General features: G+C 44.3%; 2 protein-coding genes across 2 annotated transcripts; both read left to right on the top strand.

Moving 5' to 3' along the window:
* Positions 1-4,767: 4,767 nt before the first annotated feature.
* LOC311019742 (extracellular calcium-sensing receptor-like) lies at positions 4,768-7,828 on the top strand (the record flags this gene model as incomplete). The annotated part of the gene is made up of 6 exons (XM_084019312.1): positions 4,768-4,970; positions 5,050-5,320; positions 5,415-6,218; positions 6,346-6,576; positions 6,696-6,819; positions 6,915-7,828. 6 exons carry the CDS (start codon positions 4,768-4,770, stop codon positions 7,826-7,828), a joined length of 2,547 nt encoding a protein of 848 aa, XP_083875438.1.
* A 1,027-nt stretch (positions 7,829-8,855) lies between these two features.
* LOC311019741 (uncharacterized protein) lies at positions 8,856-19,953 on the top strand (the record flags this gene model as incomplete). The annotated part of the gene is made up of 14 exons (XM_084019311.1): positions 8,856-8,974; positions 9,067-9,352; positions 9,428-10,252; positions 10,341-10,562; positions 10,630-10,753; positions 10,883-11,771; positions 14,130-14,300; positions 14,899-15,187; positions 15,253-15,339; positions 16,065-16,256; positions 17,182-17,715; positions 17,784-18,008; positions 18,837-18,960; positions 19,052-19,953. The coding sequence occupies 14 exons, from the start codon at positions 8,856-8,858 to the stop codon at positions 19,951-19,953; spliced, it is 4,989 nt and encodes a 1,662-aa protein (XP_083875437.1).
* Positions 19,954-21,048: the final 1,095 nt, after the last annotated feature.

Genomic DNA, 21,048 nt, shown 5'->3' with positions numbered 1-21,048 from the left:
AGAAACTATACAAAAGCTATATCAAATAGAAAGTGACTAGAAATAAAATGTTTTATTTTACACAACTATAAACTATATTACAACTATAAAGTGACCAAGTGTCCATTGTCTATTGTGCCTCCTCCTGCCATCACTGAGAGCTGTTGTATAGTCTGATGGCCAGGGCGACGAAAGAGTTCTTAAGTCTGTTGGTGGAGCAGGATTGGGACAGCAGTCTACCACTGAACACACTTCTCTGCCTGATGAAGGTGTTGTGCAGAGGGTGGTGGGTGTTGTCCAGTATGGACAGCAGTTTGTCCAGGGTCCTTCTCTCTGCCACTGTCACCAGAGAGTCCAGCTCTGTGCCCACCACTGAGCCAGCTCTCCTCACCAAGATCGTTAACCAATTAAATATTCTATGTGATTAAAAAACTACTTTGTTAAAGGAAAGTGGAGTAAAATCTACCTGAACAGGTATTCTCTCTCCCTCTGTGTGTTCATAGACTAAGAAGTGGATGGACGTCATTAAAGAAGCATCACCTCTGTTGCTGTTGTTTGCACTGTTAGCACCATTAGCTACGAGCCGCCAGCTCAGCCGTCACCAAGTTGTGAGCCGTGCAGTGCAAATCAAGCATCTTTAACTAAAGTCTCATAAATTGTGTGTCTGACATGATTTATTTGATTTGATTTAGTGCCGGCTGTAAAAAAGTCAAACAAGTCGATCTCTGTGAACACTTAAACTGAAGACTGATCGTTAGGAAACGTGGACCCATGTGTATTCTAGTCCGATTCAGGTCTTGTGTATTTGCATGTACCTCTGAGACGGGACCTCGGAGTCGCCTCCTACATCCGAGGAAGCTATAAAACATGTCTCTGTGAGAATGCCCGACCGCCGCCGGCGAGCTTCTTGAGATGACAAGCGTGGCGTTCGTCCTCTTGACACTCTTCTTTGCTTGGGCGGTGTCATCCGGTACACGGCTCCGACCGGACTGCTGCACTGAGGTCAGTCAGCGTGGCAGTGATGGCGAGGCGAGGCGAGTATATTGTTGCAAAGCTGAAGTCTTTTCTCTTCTATCTTGCTCATTGACTTGATTTTTTCTTTGTCTTGTCGAGGACCTGGAATGGAGGACCTGGAGGCCCAATTTCCCACAGATTCATCAGCAATTATCTTGTAATTTTATGACCTCCTCAGTGGGGAACCTGTCTGAACGATGGCGGCCTAAACACCTCCAAACACAATTAGACCGTCTCTCTCGAGGAGCTTTTATACAAGTCAATTACAATTTTAAGTCCCTCTTACTGTAATTAAGTCTCTCAGTTGGGTCATTATGCTTTCCATGCTGTTAGATTTGTACAATTGAATTGTCAGATTAGCTCATGTGTGGTTACAGATGGTGATTAATGCGACTGCAGCTGATGAATTTGTGATGTTTGTGATCATGAGATGACATGTTTTCCCTCCACGTGTTTAGATCTCATGAAACAGAGAGGATTTTCAAACAGGCCGGGGTTAACGGAGGATGCATGAGCTCTAATGAAGGCGTGAAGCCAGACAGGCGAGTCTGCAGGTTCCAGCAGCCGTTGGTGAGCTTCCTCTCTGAGACCGACGACCGGCTGCTACGTACAGTGGAGGTGAGAGCAGGAATCATGTTCATCATCATGACACGTTGTTTCAAATCTGAATTTAGTTGCTTTCTTGTGTGTTCAACAGTGTTCCTGATGTTTTATGAAATGATCTTGTGTGTTTTCCTGTCATTTTCCTTCACGCAGACACAGACCGATAATCACAGCACACACCTGAACAACAGAAGTATCAGTCGTTTGTCTGTCCTCCTGAGATATACTGTCATTCTGACGGGTCGCTGGGAAACAAAGCGTTGCATCTGCACCTTTAACGACTGCAACCTCAAATTCAAAATCCTGCGAGGCTTCCTGTCCGGAGACCTTGGACCTGCGTTTCTGGAATTTTGTATCTTCGTCCTGTGTGAGAGCCGAGCGAGCTCAATGTCCTCAGAAGATCCAAAGTGTTGCAGCGTCTGCTTCCGGCAGGTTTGTTCATGATGTTTTAATTCTGCCTCCGACTCTCCAGATCGGCCATCTGCTCATCCCAGCTGAACACAAACACTGAACCTTTTTATTTCTTTTTTATTATTGGTACAAGAACAAAACAAACAGTAGAGATTTTACAGATATTGTGAGTGTAACAGGAGTAAAATACTGAATAATTCATATAAATAAAAGAGAAAAATTAAATAACAATAACGAAAAGAATATAACGTGACACAATGTGAAACAAAATAGCTAAATGTATTAATACCATAATACAAAACATAAATGTATGTAATGAAGCTTACAAAAATAGGGGATACATTTTTAAATAATGTCAGATATGGATGCTGTGAGAAACCTGCTGTGAGCAAATATGAAGATATTATAATATTTATATTATACTAACCATACAGAGACGTCTCACAGATATTATTGTCACCTCACTTTGCATGAATGTGTCGTGTGTTTGCAGCAAACTAACTTTCATATGTTGCCAACAGATTCCATCAAAGTTCTCTCCATCACGCTGTCGTAAAGAAGCAGGTAATGTTGAAAAAAACTACAAGAAAAGCATGCTTTCATTTCCTTAATAAGTTAAGCAAAAAAAATTAAACAATTTAATGGGGGTCTGGGTTTTTCCACAGAGATGTGGTTTCCTGTATTCTGACACATTTTGACCTGGTTTGATACTTTTTTCTGGCTATAGCATGATAAATATGGGTTCATGTTGTAGTGGTCGGCTCCTGTCAGATCACATATTTTAAAAATATTAAATAACAAAAAGTATAATTTGATTCCATGACTAATTCAGAGGAACTACTTATGCTTGCATGCAATTGCAATGTGAGTTAAATTCATTTCTCTTGATGTTATTAAATTAGTTATCGGAGAGAGGAAACTCTCCAATAAACTACATTTCCCCATTGTGGATTATTCCTCATGTATTATATTCTTTCCCGTTGATAATAACAAGTCCTACCAACGTGAGGACGGGTCAAAAAGTAATGATTTTAAAGATTAAGTGAGACTCCATACAATGATAACGCACTTTTTTTTCCCCGCCCAGACGGCGCCACGTTGAGTGTCCGACCTGCAGACGCCAGCAGGCGCACTGCCAGATACTTCCTGGCAGCCGTGTTGCTGTTTGGAATCTACATGACAAGAATAAAATCATCTCCGAATGGCGTCAGTGACTCGGCGGTGATGCTCTTCACTGCGATGCTGCGTTTCTTCGCTCCGTCCGTTAGCGTCCGTCGGTGCTCCCGGGCCGCCGTGACCCTCTGCTGGGCCCCGGGGAGAACCGATCAGATGGTGTTAATCTACAGGGCTTCTCGTACTGTCGTCTCTTTGTTTTCTCCCACTCAGCAGCAGAGATTTAGCTGTCTGTCCGTCACCGTGTTGTTGGTGTGGTTGGCTTCTTCTCCTGATAAGAAGATAAAACGTTGGTTTGAAGGAGGCGTGGCGTCGAAGCTAACATCCTGGGCTGTTTCGGGGCAGATGGCAGCGTTAGCTGCCGTGTCCCGTCTGCTCGTCTCACTTCCCACATTGCTGCTTTCCATCATGGCTGGAGTCAATGTGTTGAGTTTGCTTGTTCATGTACAGCTGGTGAAATGTCTCCGGAGTTCAGGGGGACCGACGAAATATGTCCTCGTTATTAAGATCAACAGGTCGATTTACGAAACTTAAACATAATTAAACCTGACGTGTATGTACATTTATATGTGAGTTCTTGGTGAATGTTTTTTTTTTTTAATATTACACAATATAGCAGACGGCCATAATAAGCCTCTGTGGATATTTATTAATTTTCTCTGCTACTAATTTTTCACTTTCTGAAAATATAATAAAGTATATTATATATTATTCTTTTTTTAATGGAGATGTCTCCTTTGGCGTTCATCAATAGTAACTTGACATCATGATATCAACAAGTACACCAAGCATACTGTGGCTGAATACATTTAACACATCTCTATTGAAGATATATTTTGATTAAATAAATCTTTATAAGTGTGTGTGTGTGTGTAGAGTTTCCTAATGACTTTAAAAACATATAAATATACATCAGGCCAAAGTACAAAGGAGAAGAAGTGTGAAATGAAGGTGTCCTTGAACAAGACACTGAACCCTGATTGATCCTGATGGTTAGGTTATTATTGTGTGTGTGTGTGTGTGTGTGTGTGTGTGTGTGTGTGTGTGTGTGTGTGTGTGTGTGTCTGTCTGTGTTTGCTTTAAATGAGCCTTATATATGCAGACCAATCCATTTTTTTTAAAACAATGATGCATTCACGGAATTGAAGTTGACCAAAATGTGTTATTTTAACTAAATTCTAATGACCAAAAAATGTATTCTGGATAACTTTGACGGATAACTTCTCACCACTTCAACATGTTTATGAAGCTCTTGAAGCCTTTTTCTGAGTGATGCTAAATCATTTCCATCGATTTATTAATCCAACAAATCAATTAACACACAGCACATCACATACCCACATTGTATTAAATTCTAAAGTAATTATGTTGATTCTCAGGAAACTAGGTGAATCGAGCCTTCTGTCTCCGACACGTCGATCAGCTGATCAGACACATAGAAGTGCAGCGATGTGTAAAAACAACACGCTAATCTTTCGAGGATTGAGCAAGACTCACATTGGCTGCTGATGCTTCTCATCCGGTTAGAATAAAGCTATAAAGGTCGGATCCCGGGTGAGAGCCGGGTAAAAGGGAGGGGGACTTGTGATGGCTCGCATCACCATCATCTTATTCACTTTGCTGGTGAGGGCCAGGTCAGAGAACCAAACCTGCAGGTTGATCGGGCAGTCTGGGTTCATGGAGTTCTCAAAGGAAGGCGATCTCATTATAGGAGGCGTTTTCTCCTTTTCCAGTACACGCCAGTTGGTCGATAATGGCTACCAGGCGTTTCCACGCACATATTGCATTCGGTAAGTGGTTGAAATATGTATTAAACTGTACAAAACGTGGTTTACGTGCAGATCTGCACCATATGTTGTTTATTTGCAGGTGGAACGACAGGGAGCTGAAGTTTGCCAGGACGGTGATTTTCACCGTGGAGGAGATCAACAGAGAAGCCAAGCTTCTCCCCGGAGTGACTCTGGGCTACCGACTGTTCAACGGCTGTGGGAGTGAAAACCTGATCCGAGACGCCGTCGAGGCCGTGAACGGAGAGTATGCGGAGGGCTGCGGGAACCGGATCCAGGCTCTTCTGGGCCATTCGTCCTCTGGAGTGAGTAAAGACATAAACCTCATTCTGAGCCCGCTGTCCATCCCACAGGTAAGAAGAGAATCACTGCAAACTGTCCAATTTATTATTCAAAGAAATAACAATTTGTTGTATTTTCCGTGTCTTTTTCTCTCTCCCTTTGAAGATAAGCCACCTTTCCACCTGTGCTTGTCTGAGCGATAAAAGACTGTATCCCACCTTCTACAGAACTGTGCCGAGTGACCGCTTCCAGATCATCGGTCTGGTGCAGCTCATGAAATATTTCGACTGGCGCTGGGTTGGGATTATTCACTCTGAGGGTACGTACTCAGAAAAGGGCACTGCTGAGTTGACCAAGGAGGCAAAGAAAGGGGGCATATGTGTTGAATTCACAGTACCTCACTCCAAGAGCGACCCAAAGCAGCTGGCTGCTATTGTGGAGATGCTGAGGGCGTCCACGTCTAAGGTGGTCGTGCTCTTCATGTCCTTGTCATTCACTAAGTCATTCCTGTCAAAGATTGAGAATTATAACATAACTGGAAAGCAATGGCTCGGCGGTGAGGCTTGGATCACGCAGGCAAACCTGGCTTCTGTCAAGAGGAAGAGCGTCTTGCAGGGTGCGATGGGCTTCGCCCTCCCTCGGGCCTCCATACCCGGTCTGGGGGAATTCCTACTGAGCCTGAAGCCTTCAGACGAACCCCAGAGTATGATTGTTAAAGCTCTGTGGGAGAAGTTCTTCGACTGCAGCTTCTCCCCGTCGAACACCACAACTTTGTGCATGGGCACGGAGGACCTCCGAGCCGTCTCCAGCCACTACACCGACGTGACACATTTCAGGGCTGAGAATAATGTGTACAAAGCCGTGTACCTGGTGGCGTACGCCCTTCACGCACTGCTGCAATGTAAGAACGGCTCAAATCCCACCACAGGAAAGCCCTGCGTGAACAAGACCCAAGTTCAGCCAAAGCTCGTAAGTTCTGGTGGCAAAGTATTTAGTGCTTATCCAGTCTATGTGTTGTGGTAAATGCAACAAAAAAAGGAAATGTTTGTCTTGTGGCTGCATGTTATGTTTGCTAAGAAATGTACCTGGTCTGCAGGTGTTGGAACACATCAACTACGTGAACTTCACCACTCAGAATGGGGCGAAGGTTTTCTTTGACGAAAACGGAGATTCAGTCGCCCAGTACGACCTGGTCAACTGGCAGATGAAAGATGACGGCTCCGTCGAGATCGTAAACATCGGTCGATACGACACATCTTACCCAGAGGCGGAAAAGTTCAAACTACAAGATGACGCCAAGATAGTTTGGGGAGGAGACAGTGATGAGGTAAAGTGTAGAGATGATATCTCATATGTAGCTGATCCTATAGGGATCAGTTCACACTCACACATATGCAAATGCTTGTGTCCTGATTAAGCTTTAAACACGGCGTTTTGGCTGATCAGGTGCTGAGGTCTGTCTGCCGAGAACCATGTCCACCGGGGACCCGTAAGGCCATGAATAAGTTCAAGCCTGTGTGCTGCTTTGACTGCTTCGACTGTCCCGAGGGGACGATAAGTAATCAGACGAGTGAGTGAGGAATTTCAACATTGAAGTCATTCATGTGTGTTGCATAAAGAGTGCTGTATTTATACAAGATATGTTTGATTGTTGATGTTTCCCAGATTCTCCAGACTGTCTGATCTGTCCACCTGAGTTATGGCCAAATGAAAAAAAAGATGAGTGTCTCCCAAAGCCGACCGAGTACCTTTCCCACAGAGAGATCATGGGAGCACTTCTGACCGGATTCGGCTGCATCGGAGTGTTTTTATCTCTCCTGACATCTGTCGTCTTTCTGACTCATAAAGAGACTCCGATCGTCAAAGCCAACAACTCGGAGCTGAGCTTCCTGCTGCTCTTCTCCCTGACTCTTTGCTTCCTGTGCTCTCTGACCTTCATCGGCCGGCCCTCCAACTGGTCCTGCATGCTGCGACACACGGCGTTCAGCATCACCTTCGTTCTCTGCATCTCCTGCGTTCTGGGTAAAACCATTGTTGTGCTGATGGCCTTCAAGGCGACGCTTCCAGTCAGCAACGTGATGAAATGGTTCGGTCCTGTGCAGCAGAGACTCAGCGTTCTGATTTTTACCCTCATTCAAGTTGTCATTTGTATTCTCTGGCTGACGATCAGCCCTCCGTTCCCGATGAGGAACATGCAGTACTATAAAGAGAAGATTATCCTGGAGTGTGATCTGGGATCAGCCGTAGGCTTCTGGGCAGTGTTGGGCTACATCGGGCTTCTCGCTCTCTTGTGTTTCATACTCGCTTTTCTAGCCAGAAAGCTACCAGGCAGCTTCAACGAAGCCAAGCTCATCACCTTCAGCATGCTGATCTTCTGTGCCGTCTGGATCACCTTCATCCCAGCGTACGTCAGCTCTCCCGGGAAGTTTACTGTGGCTGTGGAGATATTCGCTATTTTAGCCTCCAGTTTTGGTTTGTTGGTGTGCATTTTTTTCCCAAAATGTTACATTATTATCTTCAGGCCAGAACAAAACTCCAAAAAACTGTTATTGGGGAAAATACCACAGAGAACTCTTTAATTTGTAATAAAAAAGCAGAAAAAAACAAATGTCTTTAGTGTAACAACAAATAAACCAAAATTATAGGAAGATATTGTAAAGGCAAGATGTTGTGATTCATGACCTTCTTACTTGTGATGTGTTGAATAAATGATATGCACTGACTCAGGTCTTTCTTCTCATTTTTACTTTACGATCAAAACTGTTTAGTATGAAAGATAGTTTGTAAAAACATTATGTTCATGTTAGATGCAACATTTCTATTAGATTCATTAAAAAAAATGTGAAAAATGTGTAGTCCCTGATGTCACAGGGAAAATGCTGACCATAAGTTCACAAGTTTAATGAAAAATAAATTAAAAATGGAGGGTTGTGAGATGAAGCACACTTTTGAATAAGCTACACATTAACACACTTTTCAAAATCTCAGGTTTGAAAATCACCTACAAACAGAGCAAACTGCTTTCTAGTTATTATGTATTTATTTTGTGATTAATTTATTGTTAAATTGTCATATGCAAATGTTGTTTACTACAGTCAATGTAAATACAATTTCAAATCAGAGAAAAATAACACGACATACATACTATGTGTATGTATTTATGTCCAGTTTCAGTCGCTGTAACGCTTGCCCCTGGGTGATGTTGGGAATTTGAAATTGTGTTGACTCTTGAAATTTTGAGCGTATTCTAGTCCTGCTCAATGTGTTAAGTGTCCTGAGATGACTTCTGTTGTGATTTGACACTATAAATAAAATTGAATTGAATTGAATTTCTGGTCTGGTTTGTTGGTCTGTGTGTGTGTGTGTGTGTGTGTGCACATATTGCATGCAGCATACTGAATAGACTGATCACCGTTCCCTGCCCTGACCTCACCCTGTGGGACATAAATCCACCCTTTTTACTCAGAGAGCAGCTCCACACAGATGTTATAAGAGTCCTCGTCGACGTCGAAAGGATGCCGAGCAAACATGAGAGCTTCTGTCTTCTCTCTGTCCGTCCTCTGCCTGACTACTGTCTCCGGCTGCGAACTCTTCGGGAAGTTCGACATGCCGAGTTTGTCCAAGCGCGGAGACGTCACCATCGGGGGGATCTTCCCCATCTTCAACAAAGAAATAAGCAGCACTTCTACGTTCAAGGTCGAGCCACGTGGAGCGAAGTGTGCCGGGTTAGTTTTAACACTCACTTCATACGTCCTTATCTGACAAGCTGTTCATTGTATATATGTGCTGTATTGTTTTTCCATCAAAACGTGTCTAGATTCGACCTGCGAGCTTTCCGATGGACCCAAGTCATGATATTTGCAATTGAAGAAATCAACAAGGATCCCTCTCTCCTTCCAAACGTATCTCTCGGCTATCGGATCCTTAATTCTTGTGCATCGCCGACTAACACCTTACGTGCCGCGCTGACACTGGCTGGTGGACCAGAACTGGAGATGGACCTGGACACTTGTCCTCCGGCTGTGTCTGCCCTGATAGCAGAGTCCGGATCGTCTCAGTCCTTAGCCGTGGCTGGAACTCTCGGACCGTTTCAAGTGCCGATAGTAAGAGAGAAAGTGTTACTGCATTGGTGTATTTCTAGTACTTGTTTTTGTGATGCTTTTTGGTGTTTTTCACAGGTGAGTTACTTCTCGACGTGCTCCTGTCTGAGCGACAGAGCTAAATACCCGACGTTTTTCCGGACAATCCCTAGCGACTACTTCCAGGCCAAAGCTCTGGCGGCGCTGGTGGCACGTTTTAACTGGCAGTGGATCGGCGCCATACAGTCGGACAACGACTACGGACGAAGCGGGGTCCTGGCTTTCACCGAGGAGGTCCAGAAGCTCGGGGTCTGTATCGCGTTCGTCGGGACGATTCTACGCACGCATGCAGAGGATAAAATCCTGGACGTCGTGGAAATGATCAAGCGGTCAACAGTCCGAGTCATTCTGGCCTTTGTTCCAGAGGGGGACTTTTACCCTCTGATGAAAGAGATCGTGAAACAGAACATCACAGGAATCCAGTGGATTGCCAGCGAGGCCTGGATAACGGCGACCCGACCCTCCACACCTGAAATGTACCAAGCTTTCGGTGGGGCCTTGGGATTTGTGGTGCAGAAGATGGCTATTCCAGATCTAAAGCACTTTCTGACAGGGATTAGCCCTTATAAGGACCCACATGCAGCCTTTGTGAGGGATTTCTGGGCGACGATGGTCGGCTGTCGACCCGCCTTACCCGGGGAACATACAGGCAACACCGAGAGAACAAATAAAACATGCTCAGGCTATGAGACATTAATGAATTCCCAGGATGTGTTCTTCAATGTCACACAGCTCAGAGTTTCTTATAACGTGTACAAAGCTGTTTATGCCATCGCACACGCCTTCCATCAGCTGCTATTCTGCAAACCGGCCAACAAACAAGAAACAGCCAGGCCGTGTTCGTCAGAAATTCAGCCAAAACAGGTGAGAAAAATTGTGCAACTAAAATCTACAATCTAAATCTGAACATCTTGAAATGCATAATAAATATTATGTTTCCTTTTTTCCTCAGGTCACTGATCAATTACAAAGGGTGAATTTTAGGAATAAGTTTGGTGATCGTGTGTTTTTTGATGCCAACGGCGACCCTCCTGCTTCCTACGATCTGATCAACTGGCAGCTGATCAACGGGCAGGTGCAACACGTCACACTGGGTCATTTTGCCTCGGCTGCTAACGGAGATTATAAACTCAGCATCTTGGAGGAAAACATCATGTGGCGGACAGGGAAGATGGTAAAAAAAAAAGAGTTTCCAACAAGATCGGTTGAAGAACACAGTTCAAACGTTTTTCTTCCCTTAGGTGCCGACGTCGGTGTGCTCTGATGTCTGTCCGGTAGGAACGAGGAAAGCTCAAATCAAAGGAAAACCCAGCTGCTGCTTCGATTGTATCCCGTGTGCGGATGGAACTATGGCCAACTCGACAGGTATCGAACGCAAAAAATGATCTTTGTATTTCATGTTTAAGACTTTTAAGATATTTCGCATTCTTGCATTAGATTTATTTTCTGTAACATCAAGACAGACTGCTGATTATTTCTGGTGATGTTGAACAGGCGCGGCCGACTGCACGCCGTGTCCTCAGGCGTTCTGGTCCACTGAGGGGAAAGATGAGTGCGTTCCCAAAACCGTGGAGTTCCTGACGTATGTCGAGCCGATGGGGATTGCCGCCGCGGTCGTATCGCTGCTCGGGGCCTCGCTGTCGCTGGCCACGCTGACACTCTTCATCGTCCTCAGGGAGACGCCCGTTATAAAAGCCAGTAACTCCGAGCTTAGCTGTTTCCTGTTGTTCTCCCTCTTCCTGTGCTTCCTCTGCCCCCTCACGTTCATCGGCAGGCCCACGGCGTGGACGTGCATGCTGCGTCACACGGCTTTCGGTATCACATTCGCTCTTTGCATTTCCTGCATCCTGGGGAAGACCATAGTTGTCGTCACAGCTTTCAAAGCCACGATTCCCGGCAACGCGGTCGCAGGGAAGTTCGGTCCGGCGCAGCAGAGGCTCATAGTCTGCTGCTGCACCGCCATTCAGATCGTGATTTGTGCGTTGTGGCTGCGGTTGAAGCCACCGTTCCCCGACATGGTGTTCACGTACAGCACTAAGATCGTGTTGGAATGCAACACGGGCTCCGAGGCCGCTTTCTACGCGGTGCTGGGGTACATCGGGATCCTCGCGGTCACATGTTTAATGCTGGCTTTTCTTGCCAGAAAGCTGCCCGATAACTTTAACGAAGCCAAGTTCATCACCTTCAGCATGTTGATCTTCTGTGCCGTCTGGGTCTCCTTCATCCCGGCGTACGTCAGCTCTCCGGGGAAGTTCACCGCCGCCGTGGAGATATTCGCTATTTTGTCTTCGGCTTTTGGCTTGTTAATTTGCATTTTTGCACCTAAATGTTACATAATATTGATCAAGCCGGAGAGAAATACAAAGAAACATGTCATGGGAAAAACATGATTTCTGAATAAGTTTCATATTTAATGAATGTATTATGTAAGATTGTGTTGGAGGTGAAAACCGTGGATGGAAATGATTACTTGATATGTATTAATTATACCAGTAATTGATGAATGTTCGCTATGTATTGTATATTTATTGAATCATTTGTTTAAGTAGACAACAATTAAATTATGTAATATTATGGATTATTTATTATTGTTTATTATTACTGTGTATTACTGTGTATGTGAGTAATTAAATGCACATAGTGAGTAATTAAATGCACATATTGCTTTCAATTATACAAATGATTAATAATCCATAAATTAGTAGTACAAGCACTTCATTGTTTTGTCTATTCATATTTGCCAATAAACAAAAATCAAAACATCTGTCTCTGATGGTGTTTGTGTTTTATTTCCAAACATAATCAAACCAAATTAAAACCCTGGTACTTTGCTCACTTTAATCTTTTTTAACAGTGATATGTACATCACAATATGAAACTAAGGTTTTTGTTTTCCACTTTGCTGCTGATTTACTGGTTTGCAGGGCTGAATATATATATAACTAACCCTAACCCTCCTAGTTTGTGTGTGTGTGTGTGTGTGTGTGTGTGGGGCGCAACAGGAAGTGTTTTCTCTCCACCCAAGTGTAATTTGTAATATAAATAAGAGGACAGTATGTCGCAACTTGAATGGATGACAAAGTGATTTGGCCCTATATAAATACAATTTAATTTAATTATTTGAAATACCTTAAATTCAAAAGCAATACCATTTAACAGTGCCACAAGCTACAACCTCCATAAATAAAAAAATATAAATATAATATATATAATCCATTCTCGCGGATGTAACTAACTGAACCTAATAAACTACTTAATTTCCCATCATCATCAGTTTCCACTCAGCGGTACAGAAATTATCCTCGCCGCGGTGTTACAACAGCGCCATCGTGCGGTTTGCGGTAATAACGCAACCAAACCCACTTTGTGTGTTAATTAATGTCTACCTGCGCCAATGTTGAGGTCGTTTTCTGCGCACTTTATTTGTCTGTACAACACCTCGTGTCCGTCACCGCAGTATGTATCTCTAGCTTAACTGAGATATTAAATTGATGAATTTATTAAATGTATTAATTTATTTTCATCTTTGCCGCGGCCAATTGCTGCTAGGCCTACGTTTAAACCCCCTTGTATCTTGGTTAGCCACTTTAGCTTAGCCGTTAGCTTAGCGGCTACGATGGCTTCTCCATTCCCTCTCCTGCCCGGCGTGCCTAACGTTTAAATATCTCTCCATCTCCAAGGCGACGGTTAATGATTATTATATGTAATTATTATAATGATTAAAACTCCTCTGTCGGCTGCCGTAATTAGCTAGCTAACGCCGTAACTATCCAGCTAACGCCATAACTAGCCAGCTAACGCCATAACTAGCCAGCTAAGCTAACGCTACCTGTAGCCGCCCCGGTGCGGACCGACGTAGCCGCGTAGCGTGTCTTCGCCGTCCCCCGGTAAACCCCGAGCAGCTGGCCGGGAGGCTGGATGGATGGATGTTCATGTTTCCACCAGATATCCCGCTTCAACGACCCGCAGAGAGAAGCTCCGATGATCGACATCTTCATTGTGAGACCCGTAAAAATTAGCGTAGCGGTCCGAGGTATGTAATGTAACACTATATACAATGTAATTTAATGTGTCGTCACGAGGACTCGTTGCAATCACGTGTTTAAATGAGACATTTTACTCTTTACTTACTGGCTAATTTAGATGTAAGTATAAAGAGTGTTCAGCCAATGAGCGAGTGGAATTCACTGTTGCTATGGCAACATCACGTCTCCTTTGACCTTTTTCTCCTCAGCATCAGGGTTCTGGATTAATTTAATAATAATACATTTTACTTGTTGTTCATTGTTAAAAACAATCTCACGGTGCTACAGAGTAAAACAAAATAAAAACAGAATTTATTATTTATTTTTTATTTGATTGGTCGGGACAAGACAGTTACAATGATGTGATTCCCTCGCTATATGTTATGAGTTTTCCTCTGGGGAAAGTTTCAACGTTGAGGGTGGAGATTAACAATAAATAAATAAAAAACGTGTACTGGCGGTACGGCTGTGATGGACTCGACACCGCGGTGCATGCGGTGATGCGGTGTTACTGCTCTGGTCTCCATGGAGCCGGCTGACATCCAATCAGGTGTCACTCTGTCAGTAATAAGATGCACGGATGAAAAGCTCACTTGCGTACGTGTATAAAGTACCTAACTCCTATCCGTTTGTGAACGTGTGATCATGATGACGGTGTTATTCCCCTTCCTTCACTCTCTCCGTATCCTCACCATGACCTATAACTCCGTCTCCAGCTTCAGCCCTTCGACCCCGTCTGCAGACGTCTGCAGGCTTCAGAACAGCTTTCCGCCAGCCTTCGTGGCCGAGGGCGACTACGTCATCGGGGGGATCTTCCCCCTGCACTACAACCAGGAGATGCCGGACCTCAACTGCACCTACCGGCCGCCGCCGGTCAAGTGCAACGGGTGAGTTTTGATTGAAGTGGAAAAATGTGTTTCCATTTAAATTGAGGGGAAACTGTCGTTTCACTGAACGGATTATGCAGCATGTATTTGTAATTACGAGGTTTAAGTACGAAATGTAATAATTCCCAAGAAGTTTCCTGGAGAGAACTCTGTAATTTGGTGATCTCAATGACATGAGAATTTCAAGGTAACATTCAAGATTCAAGGTTTTTATTGTCATGAACATTCGTTACCAAACTCAACTTTTAAAAAGTAACAGTAAAAGTACAGGAGTCATAAATAAAATAAAGTAAAATATAATGAAATAAAGTAAAAAATAGAAAAACACTACAGTTCAGAGCATAAATTGTAAAGGATACACATTTTTATAAATACTTTTATTATTATTAGGAAATAATTTAAAAAATGTCAAATAAAGCATTGCAGAAACGTATCTTGATAACATATTTGGAGGGGAAAGATTACAAGCAACAACAAGGCAATTCAAAGTGCTTTACATAAAACATTAAAAGCTTTTGAAAGAAATACATATAGCAATATTTATAAAAAAAATCGTATCTTCCTGTCCTTTGACTTCCTGCGGTTGTTCCGGCTGCAGCTTCGACCCCCGGGCGTTCCGCTGGGCTCAGACGATGAGGCTGGCGGTGGAGGAGATCAACCAGAGTGCAGAGCTGCTGCCCAATCACACCCTCGGGTACCAGATCTTCGACTCGTGTGCGTACCCGCTGACCGGCCAGAGGGCCGCCCTGGCCGTGCTGGGCGGCCCGAGCGAGGGCGACTCCCCCGGCTGCAGCGGCGGCTCCCCACCCCTCGCCGTCATCGGAGAATCTGGTTCCGCTCAGTCCATCGTGGTGTCCAGAATCCTGCAGCCGTTCAGGATCCCCATGGTAACGGTGACTCCTCTGTCCCCCCCCTCCAAAAGAACACGTTATGATCTGTCTTCTTTCCACAGATCAGCTACTTCTCCTCGTGTGCATGTCTCACCGACAGAAGGAAGTATCCCAACTTCTTCAGAGTGATCCCCAACGATGACTACCAGGTGAGAGTTCGGCCTCCGGAGGAAAGAGGATCTTCTTGAAATGGTCATATATTTCTGTTGTTTGGGACAAGAGAACACAACAAAAGTTTAAATATGAAGAGTATGTATGTAGGAAAACATTTTGGTTTTGCAGCATTTATTCATATTATACAATCCTAATTAGTCTGAGTTTAAATACTCAAGTAGAAGTACAGATACTCATGTTCAAAAAGTAAAAGTGTAAAAGTACTGATATGTACTCAAGGTAGAAAGTAAAAACTATCCCCATGAAGGACATTTTTACTGGCTGTTTTTTTTACAAGGCTAACTGAATCATATTAATAAGAAAAAGATAATCAATAATTCTCCTCAAATGAATTCAAACTAAATTAAAATGCCTCTTTTGGAAATGTGAGGAGTAGAAAATACAGATATTTGTTTTAAAATGCAGGGAAAAATAAATACTCAATTACCTGAAGATTCTACCAAAGTACTTCAACAAAATGCCGTTCCAGAAAGAAACACAAAATGAAAGGCTCACTTATAATTTCCAACTAATTCCAAGAAGTTTCCCCGAGAGAACTCTGTAATTTGGTGCTATTTATATTTGAATGATGGGAATTTCCTCTTTGTAACATGAGCAATGTATTTAGAACTAATAACGTGGAAGTGGCGTTGAACAGACAGACCGGTTTGAGTTGTGATGTCTGTGTTTTGAGTTTTCTCCACTGTCAAACCCATGAAAGGTGAAAGCCATCGCTCAGCTGCTGGTCCGCTTCAACTGGACCTGGGTGGGCCTGGTGCGGGGGGACCACGAGTACGGGAGGTTCGCGGTGCAGGGTTTGCTGAGGGAGCTGCAGGGCACCAGAGTGTGTGTGGCGTACCAGGAGATGATCCCTCTGCTCTACGACAGCCGGAGGGCCCTGGAGATCCTGCAGGTAGACGCTGATTACACATCAGAGCCCCGACAAATCTGTTGTTGATTAGAAAGATTTCTCTCATTATGATCCTCCATTAACTTTTGTTATTTATTTAAATTAAGCGGGGCGATTTAGTGTACCAAAGACAACGTACAGTTGGATATAGATCTAACTATCCTAACTACAATAAGTAGCAAATGAACTTTAAAAAAACACGTGAAAAAGCATCTACATCAAAGGAGTATAGCCTTAGCCAGGGGCAGACATCTCCAGAGGTCTGTAGTATAGTATTTTCAATGTACCTTTTAAATTAAATTCATTTTCTAATTGACTTTTGGATAAATGAATGTATTGATTTTTAACGTACGTATGTATTTTTTTTACTGCTGGACCCCAGGAAGAATCGCTGGGTCTGTGCCCCAGCTAATGGGGATCCTAATAAACTAAACTAAATTATCATTAAGGTCAAAGAGAGTCGACTCTGAGCGTCGTTTGATGTGAGGTAGATAATTTTATACCAATAAATCATTTCTAGTGTTCAACCAACACCATAATCATGATTTTGATTTTAGAATATCAATACACACAGACACAAATTCTGAATAAATAACAGAAACACATTCTGGCAGTAGAAATACAGAATGAATTATTTATTCATGTTCCAGCTGTGATCAGAGGAAAGGACGTCACGAAGGGGAAAGAGCAAACAGTGGATGCAGTTTAAGAGACTTTGAATGCAGCCCATGTGTTGCTGTAGCCCGTTTATCCCCAGGTTGGATGTTCAGACATTGCCGTTTGCCAAAGTGTCTTTTTTTATATCGCCACTAGAGGTCACCAGAGAGAGGAATCCTATACAGAGACCTTAAAAAGGCAGTTTATTTCACATGTACCTCCTCTCTTCCTCATGAAACCTTCCTCCTCCATCGTCTTCCTCTCTGCCAAGGTGATGCGCAACTCCTCGGCTAAAGTCGTGGTCGTGTTCTCCGCCGAGGGCGAGATGACACCTTTCCTGAGGGACTACATGATGCAGAACATCACAGGGATCCAGTGGGTGGCGAGCGAGGCCTGGGTCACAGCGTCGGTCTTCACGGGGAGCGAGTTCTACCCTTACCTGGGGGGCACCATCGGGTTCGGCATCAGGAAAGCTCAGATCTCCAGACTCGGCGGCTACCTGCAGACCGTCAACCCTCAGACGTATCCTGGTGACGTGCTGGTGCAGGAGCTGTGGGAGACCCTGTACGGGTGCAGCCCGGCTCCGGACCCCGGGTCCCAGCGGCCCCCGTGTTCAGGTCTGGAGTCCCTGCTGGAGCAGCACTCGGCCTACATGAACACCTCCAGCCCTCGAGTGGCCTATAACGTCTACAAGGCCGTATATGCCGTCGCTCATTCCCTCCACAACCTGCTCCTCTGTGAACCGGGCGGCGGCCCGTTCCAAAACAACTCCTGTGCCCAAAGCAGCAACATCCAGCCCTGGCAGGTATGTTTCATTTTCCCTATTTTTTATTTTTTATTTCTCCTATTTTACATGATGTATTTGTTTTAAAGCTCCAGCACTACCTCCAGGAAGTGACGTTTAACATGGCCGGGGAGGAGGTGAACTTTGACCTGAAGGGTGACCCCATACCTTATTACGATATCCTCAACTGGCAGCGCGGCGGCGGCGGCAACATCGAGTTTGTCAGCGTGGGTTTGTTTGACGGCACCGAGCCGGCCGGAGAGGAGCTGGTGATCCAGGAGGACGGGATAATGTGGGCGGGGCATCGGAGTGAGGCAAGCTGCTCCCAATGTTTTACCTTCATCAGATGCCAACTGTTGAAGTTCTGTAGGTTGAGGTGGAGGTGAGTCAGGTGGGGGGGCGGAGCGAGCTGGATCTGATGTGAGTTTCCTTTCATACAGACGAAAGGAATTTTATTCTTGCAGCCAAAAAAAATTGGTTTGAAAAGTGCTTGGATTTAGACTAAAGGTCTTGAAATGTGTGTTGTATGTGATGACATCTATGATAGAACAGAGAAAAGAAGATCTCCATATTTGAGGGACTGAAAACAGCATTTCCTGACATTTCTTTATGAAAAATGCCTTTTGATGATGAACAGATGATGAAAATAGTTGGTGATTATATTTCTGTGGATCTGTTAGTGGAATTAGTTTTCCTTTCATTTGTGGTCCTTCTGTAAAAAGCTGTCTCCAAACATCATGTTGGTTGTTTAGAGGACAATAACATCTCATTTAATGTGATCAACAAGTGACAGAATAAGTAGACTGAATACTGACCATTGGATTGATACAAATATGGAGTTTACCACAGCTGGAAGGGGCTGGAAAAGCATGGAAATGCACCTGGAAATGCTTGAAAAGTGCTTGAGTTTGACTCTGGAAAAGGTGTAGGAAGCCTGTATATCGTTAAATACGTTCATATATATTGGAGTTACTATAAAACGTATTGAATAGAAAGCAAACCTTCCTAAACAGCTTCTGGACAGTAACAGTCCTCAGCTGATCGTCTCCACTGTTGTTTTAAACTGATTTGAAGATCACATGTGGGTGATCTCTGCAGATCCTTTCACCCTGCAGAGGTGAGGCCGTTCTCTGCTCCCGTAGGTGCCGGTGTCTGTCTGCAGTGCCGGCTGTCTTCCAGGCTCCAGGAAGGCTGTCCGTCGTGGGGAGCCTGTCTGCTGCTTTGACTGTGTACCATGTGACAGCGGCAAGATCAGCAATCAGACAAGTGAGCTGCGAACCGACAAATCACAATGAGACATTTAAACACACTTGAAGTGTAAGAAATACTCGACTTATATTTGATTTCTTCCCCTTAGATTCAATAGAGTGCACATTTTGTCCCGAGGACTTCTGGTCCAACAGCGACCGAACGGCCTGCATTCCCAAGAAGGTGGAGTTCCTGTCCTACGATGCCCTGGGTCTGGCCCTGACGGTGGTCTCGGTGGCGGGGGCCTGCCTCACCATGGCGGTCTTCGCCGTCTTCTTCCACCACAGGAACACGGCCATCGTCCGCGTCAACAACTCGGAGCTCAGCTTCTTCACGCTGCTGGCCCTGACGCTGTGCTTCCTGTGTTGCCTGGTGTTCGTCGGCGAGCCCACGTCCTGGTCCTGCATGCTGCGCCACACCGCCTTCAGCATCACCTTCTCGCTGTGCATCTCCTGCATCCTGGGGAAGACGCTGGTGGTGCTGGCCGCCTTCGCCGCCACCCGGCCCGGCGCCAACCTCATGAAGTGGCTGAGGCCCAAGCAGCAGCGGGTCATCATCTTCGGCAGCACCCTGATCCAGGTGGTCATCTGTGCCGCCTGGCTCATCGACGCGCCGCCGTTCCCGTCCCGAAACACCCGCTACGAAAGCTCCAAGATTATCCTGGAGTGCAGCGTGGGCTCTAGCCTCGCCTTCTGGTGCATCCTGGGATACATCGGCCTGCAGGCGTGCCTGTGCTTCATGCTGGCGTTTCTAGCCCGGAAGTTGCCGGGCAACTTCAATGAGGCCAAGTTCATCACCTTCAGCATGCTGATCTTCTGCGCCGTGTGGCTCGCCTTCGTCCCGGCGTACGTCAGCTCGCCGGGGAAGTACGCCGACGCCGTGGAGTCCTTCGCCATCCTGGCCTCCAGCTTCGGCCTGCTGTTCTGCCTGTTTGCTCCCAAATGTTACATTATTCTCCTGAAGCCAGAGAAGAATACAAAACAGCATCTGATGGGGAAAGAAAAGAAGTAACGTTAGAGATTTCCATTTAGAAATAATTTATTACATGTTTTTATTGTATTGCAACTGTTTTACAAGAACATAAATAGGAATAATTGCAAAGAACATATGACGGTAATGTATATTTTGAAGAAATAAAGATATTCAGTGGTGAATGTGGAGTTTGGGTGAGCTTTAGTTACAATTGTACACACTAGAAAAACAATACTAATCAATTAAACTGATTCAACTGTCCACTGTTTTTGAGAATGTTGAAAGATGAAATAAAAAATCCTGTTTGGTGATTTGATGCTGTTGTTCAAATGTTTGGAGATAAACACTGATTTAAATAATTAAATAAACAAGGTGTTTAGATGATGGTCTGTGGATGGAAGTATGGAGTATGTTGGAGATATAAAGCAGCTGATGAAGGATTTAGAGAAGTCAAAATAAATAAAACATCAAGAGTTTCCTGCTGCTGAGCTCATGTCACCTTTAGAAGCACATCGTTAGTAGTTAAGGTCATGAGTAGTTAATTAAATATAAGATTAAATATATATAGAGCGTTTGTCACTAAAATGGAAAACTAAACTAAACAAGATTTCTTTAGATGTGAGAGATATTACAAACATGAATATAGATGAATATGTGACCCCATGAAACTAAACCAATGGGATAGAGTGTTTGTGATTTAGTTGGATGGGTTTTTTAAGTCCCGCCCACTGAGCAGCAGCTCATCCATTCACAGCCTTGCAGGAAGTGACTTAAACCAGGAAGTAAAAATTCAAATTTCATAGAGGCCCACATGCTCGACAGGTGAAGTTCACTATGTTTGCTTTAACTTAACAACAGTTTGTAATTAAAACTTAAAGTTTAGTGACAGAGATACGAGGTTTGATCTGGTCTTCAGGTCTCTGGTGGACCTGGATGGGGGACAGAGTTAAGTACCTGGACCTTTGATTTGTGGCTACAAACATTTAGAGCTAGTCATTAATTGGAGTTAATTTATTTTCTATGGATTTAAATGGTCTGTATTTGATTGGAGTGATGCTGTGACGTACTAAACTGCCAGAATGTAGCTTAAAGATCATATGAATATAAGTATAGGAGTTTTAGTGAATGGTGTTG

The sequence above is a fragment of the Eutrigla gurnardus genome, assembly GCF_963514095.1.
Source record: "Eutrigla gurnardus genome assembly, chromosome: 10".
Classification (NCBI taxonomy): domain Eukaryota; kingdom Metazoa; phylum Chordata; class Actinopteri; order Perciformes; family Triglidae; genus Eutrigla; species Eutrigla gurnardus.
This window is presented reverse-complemented; position numbering and strand designations above follow the sequence as displayed.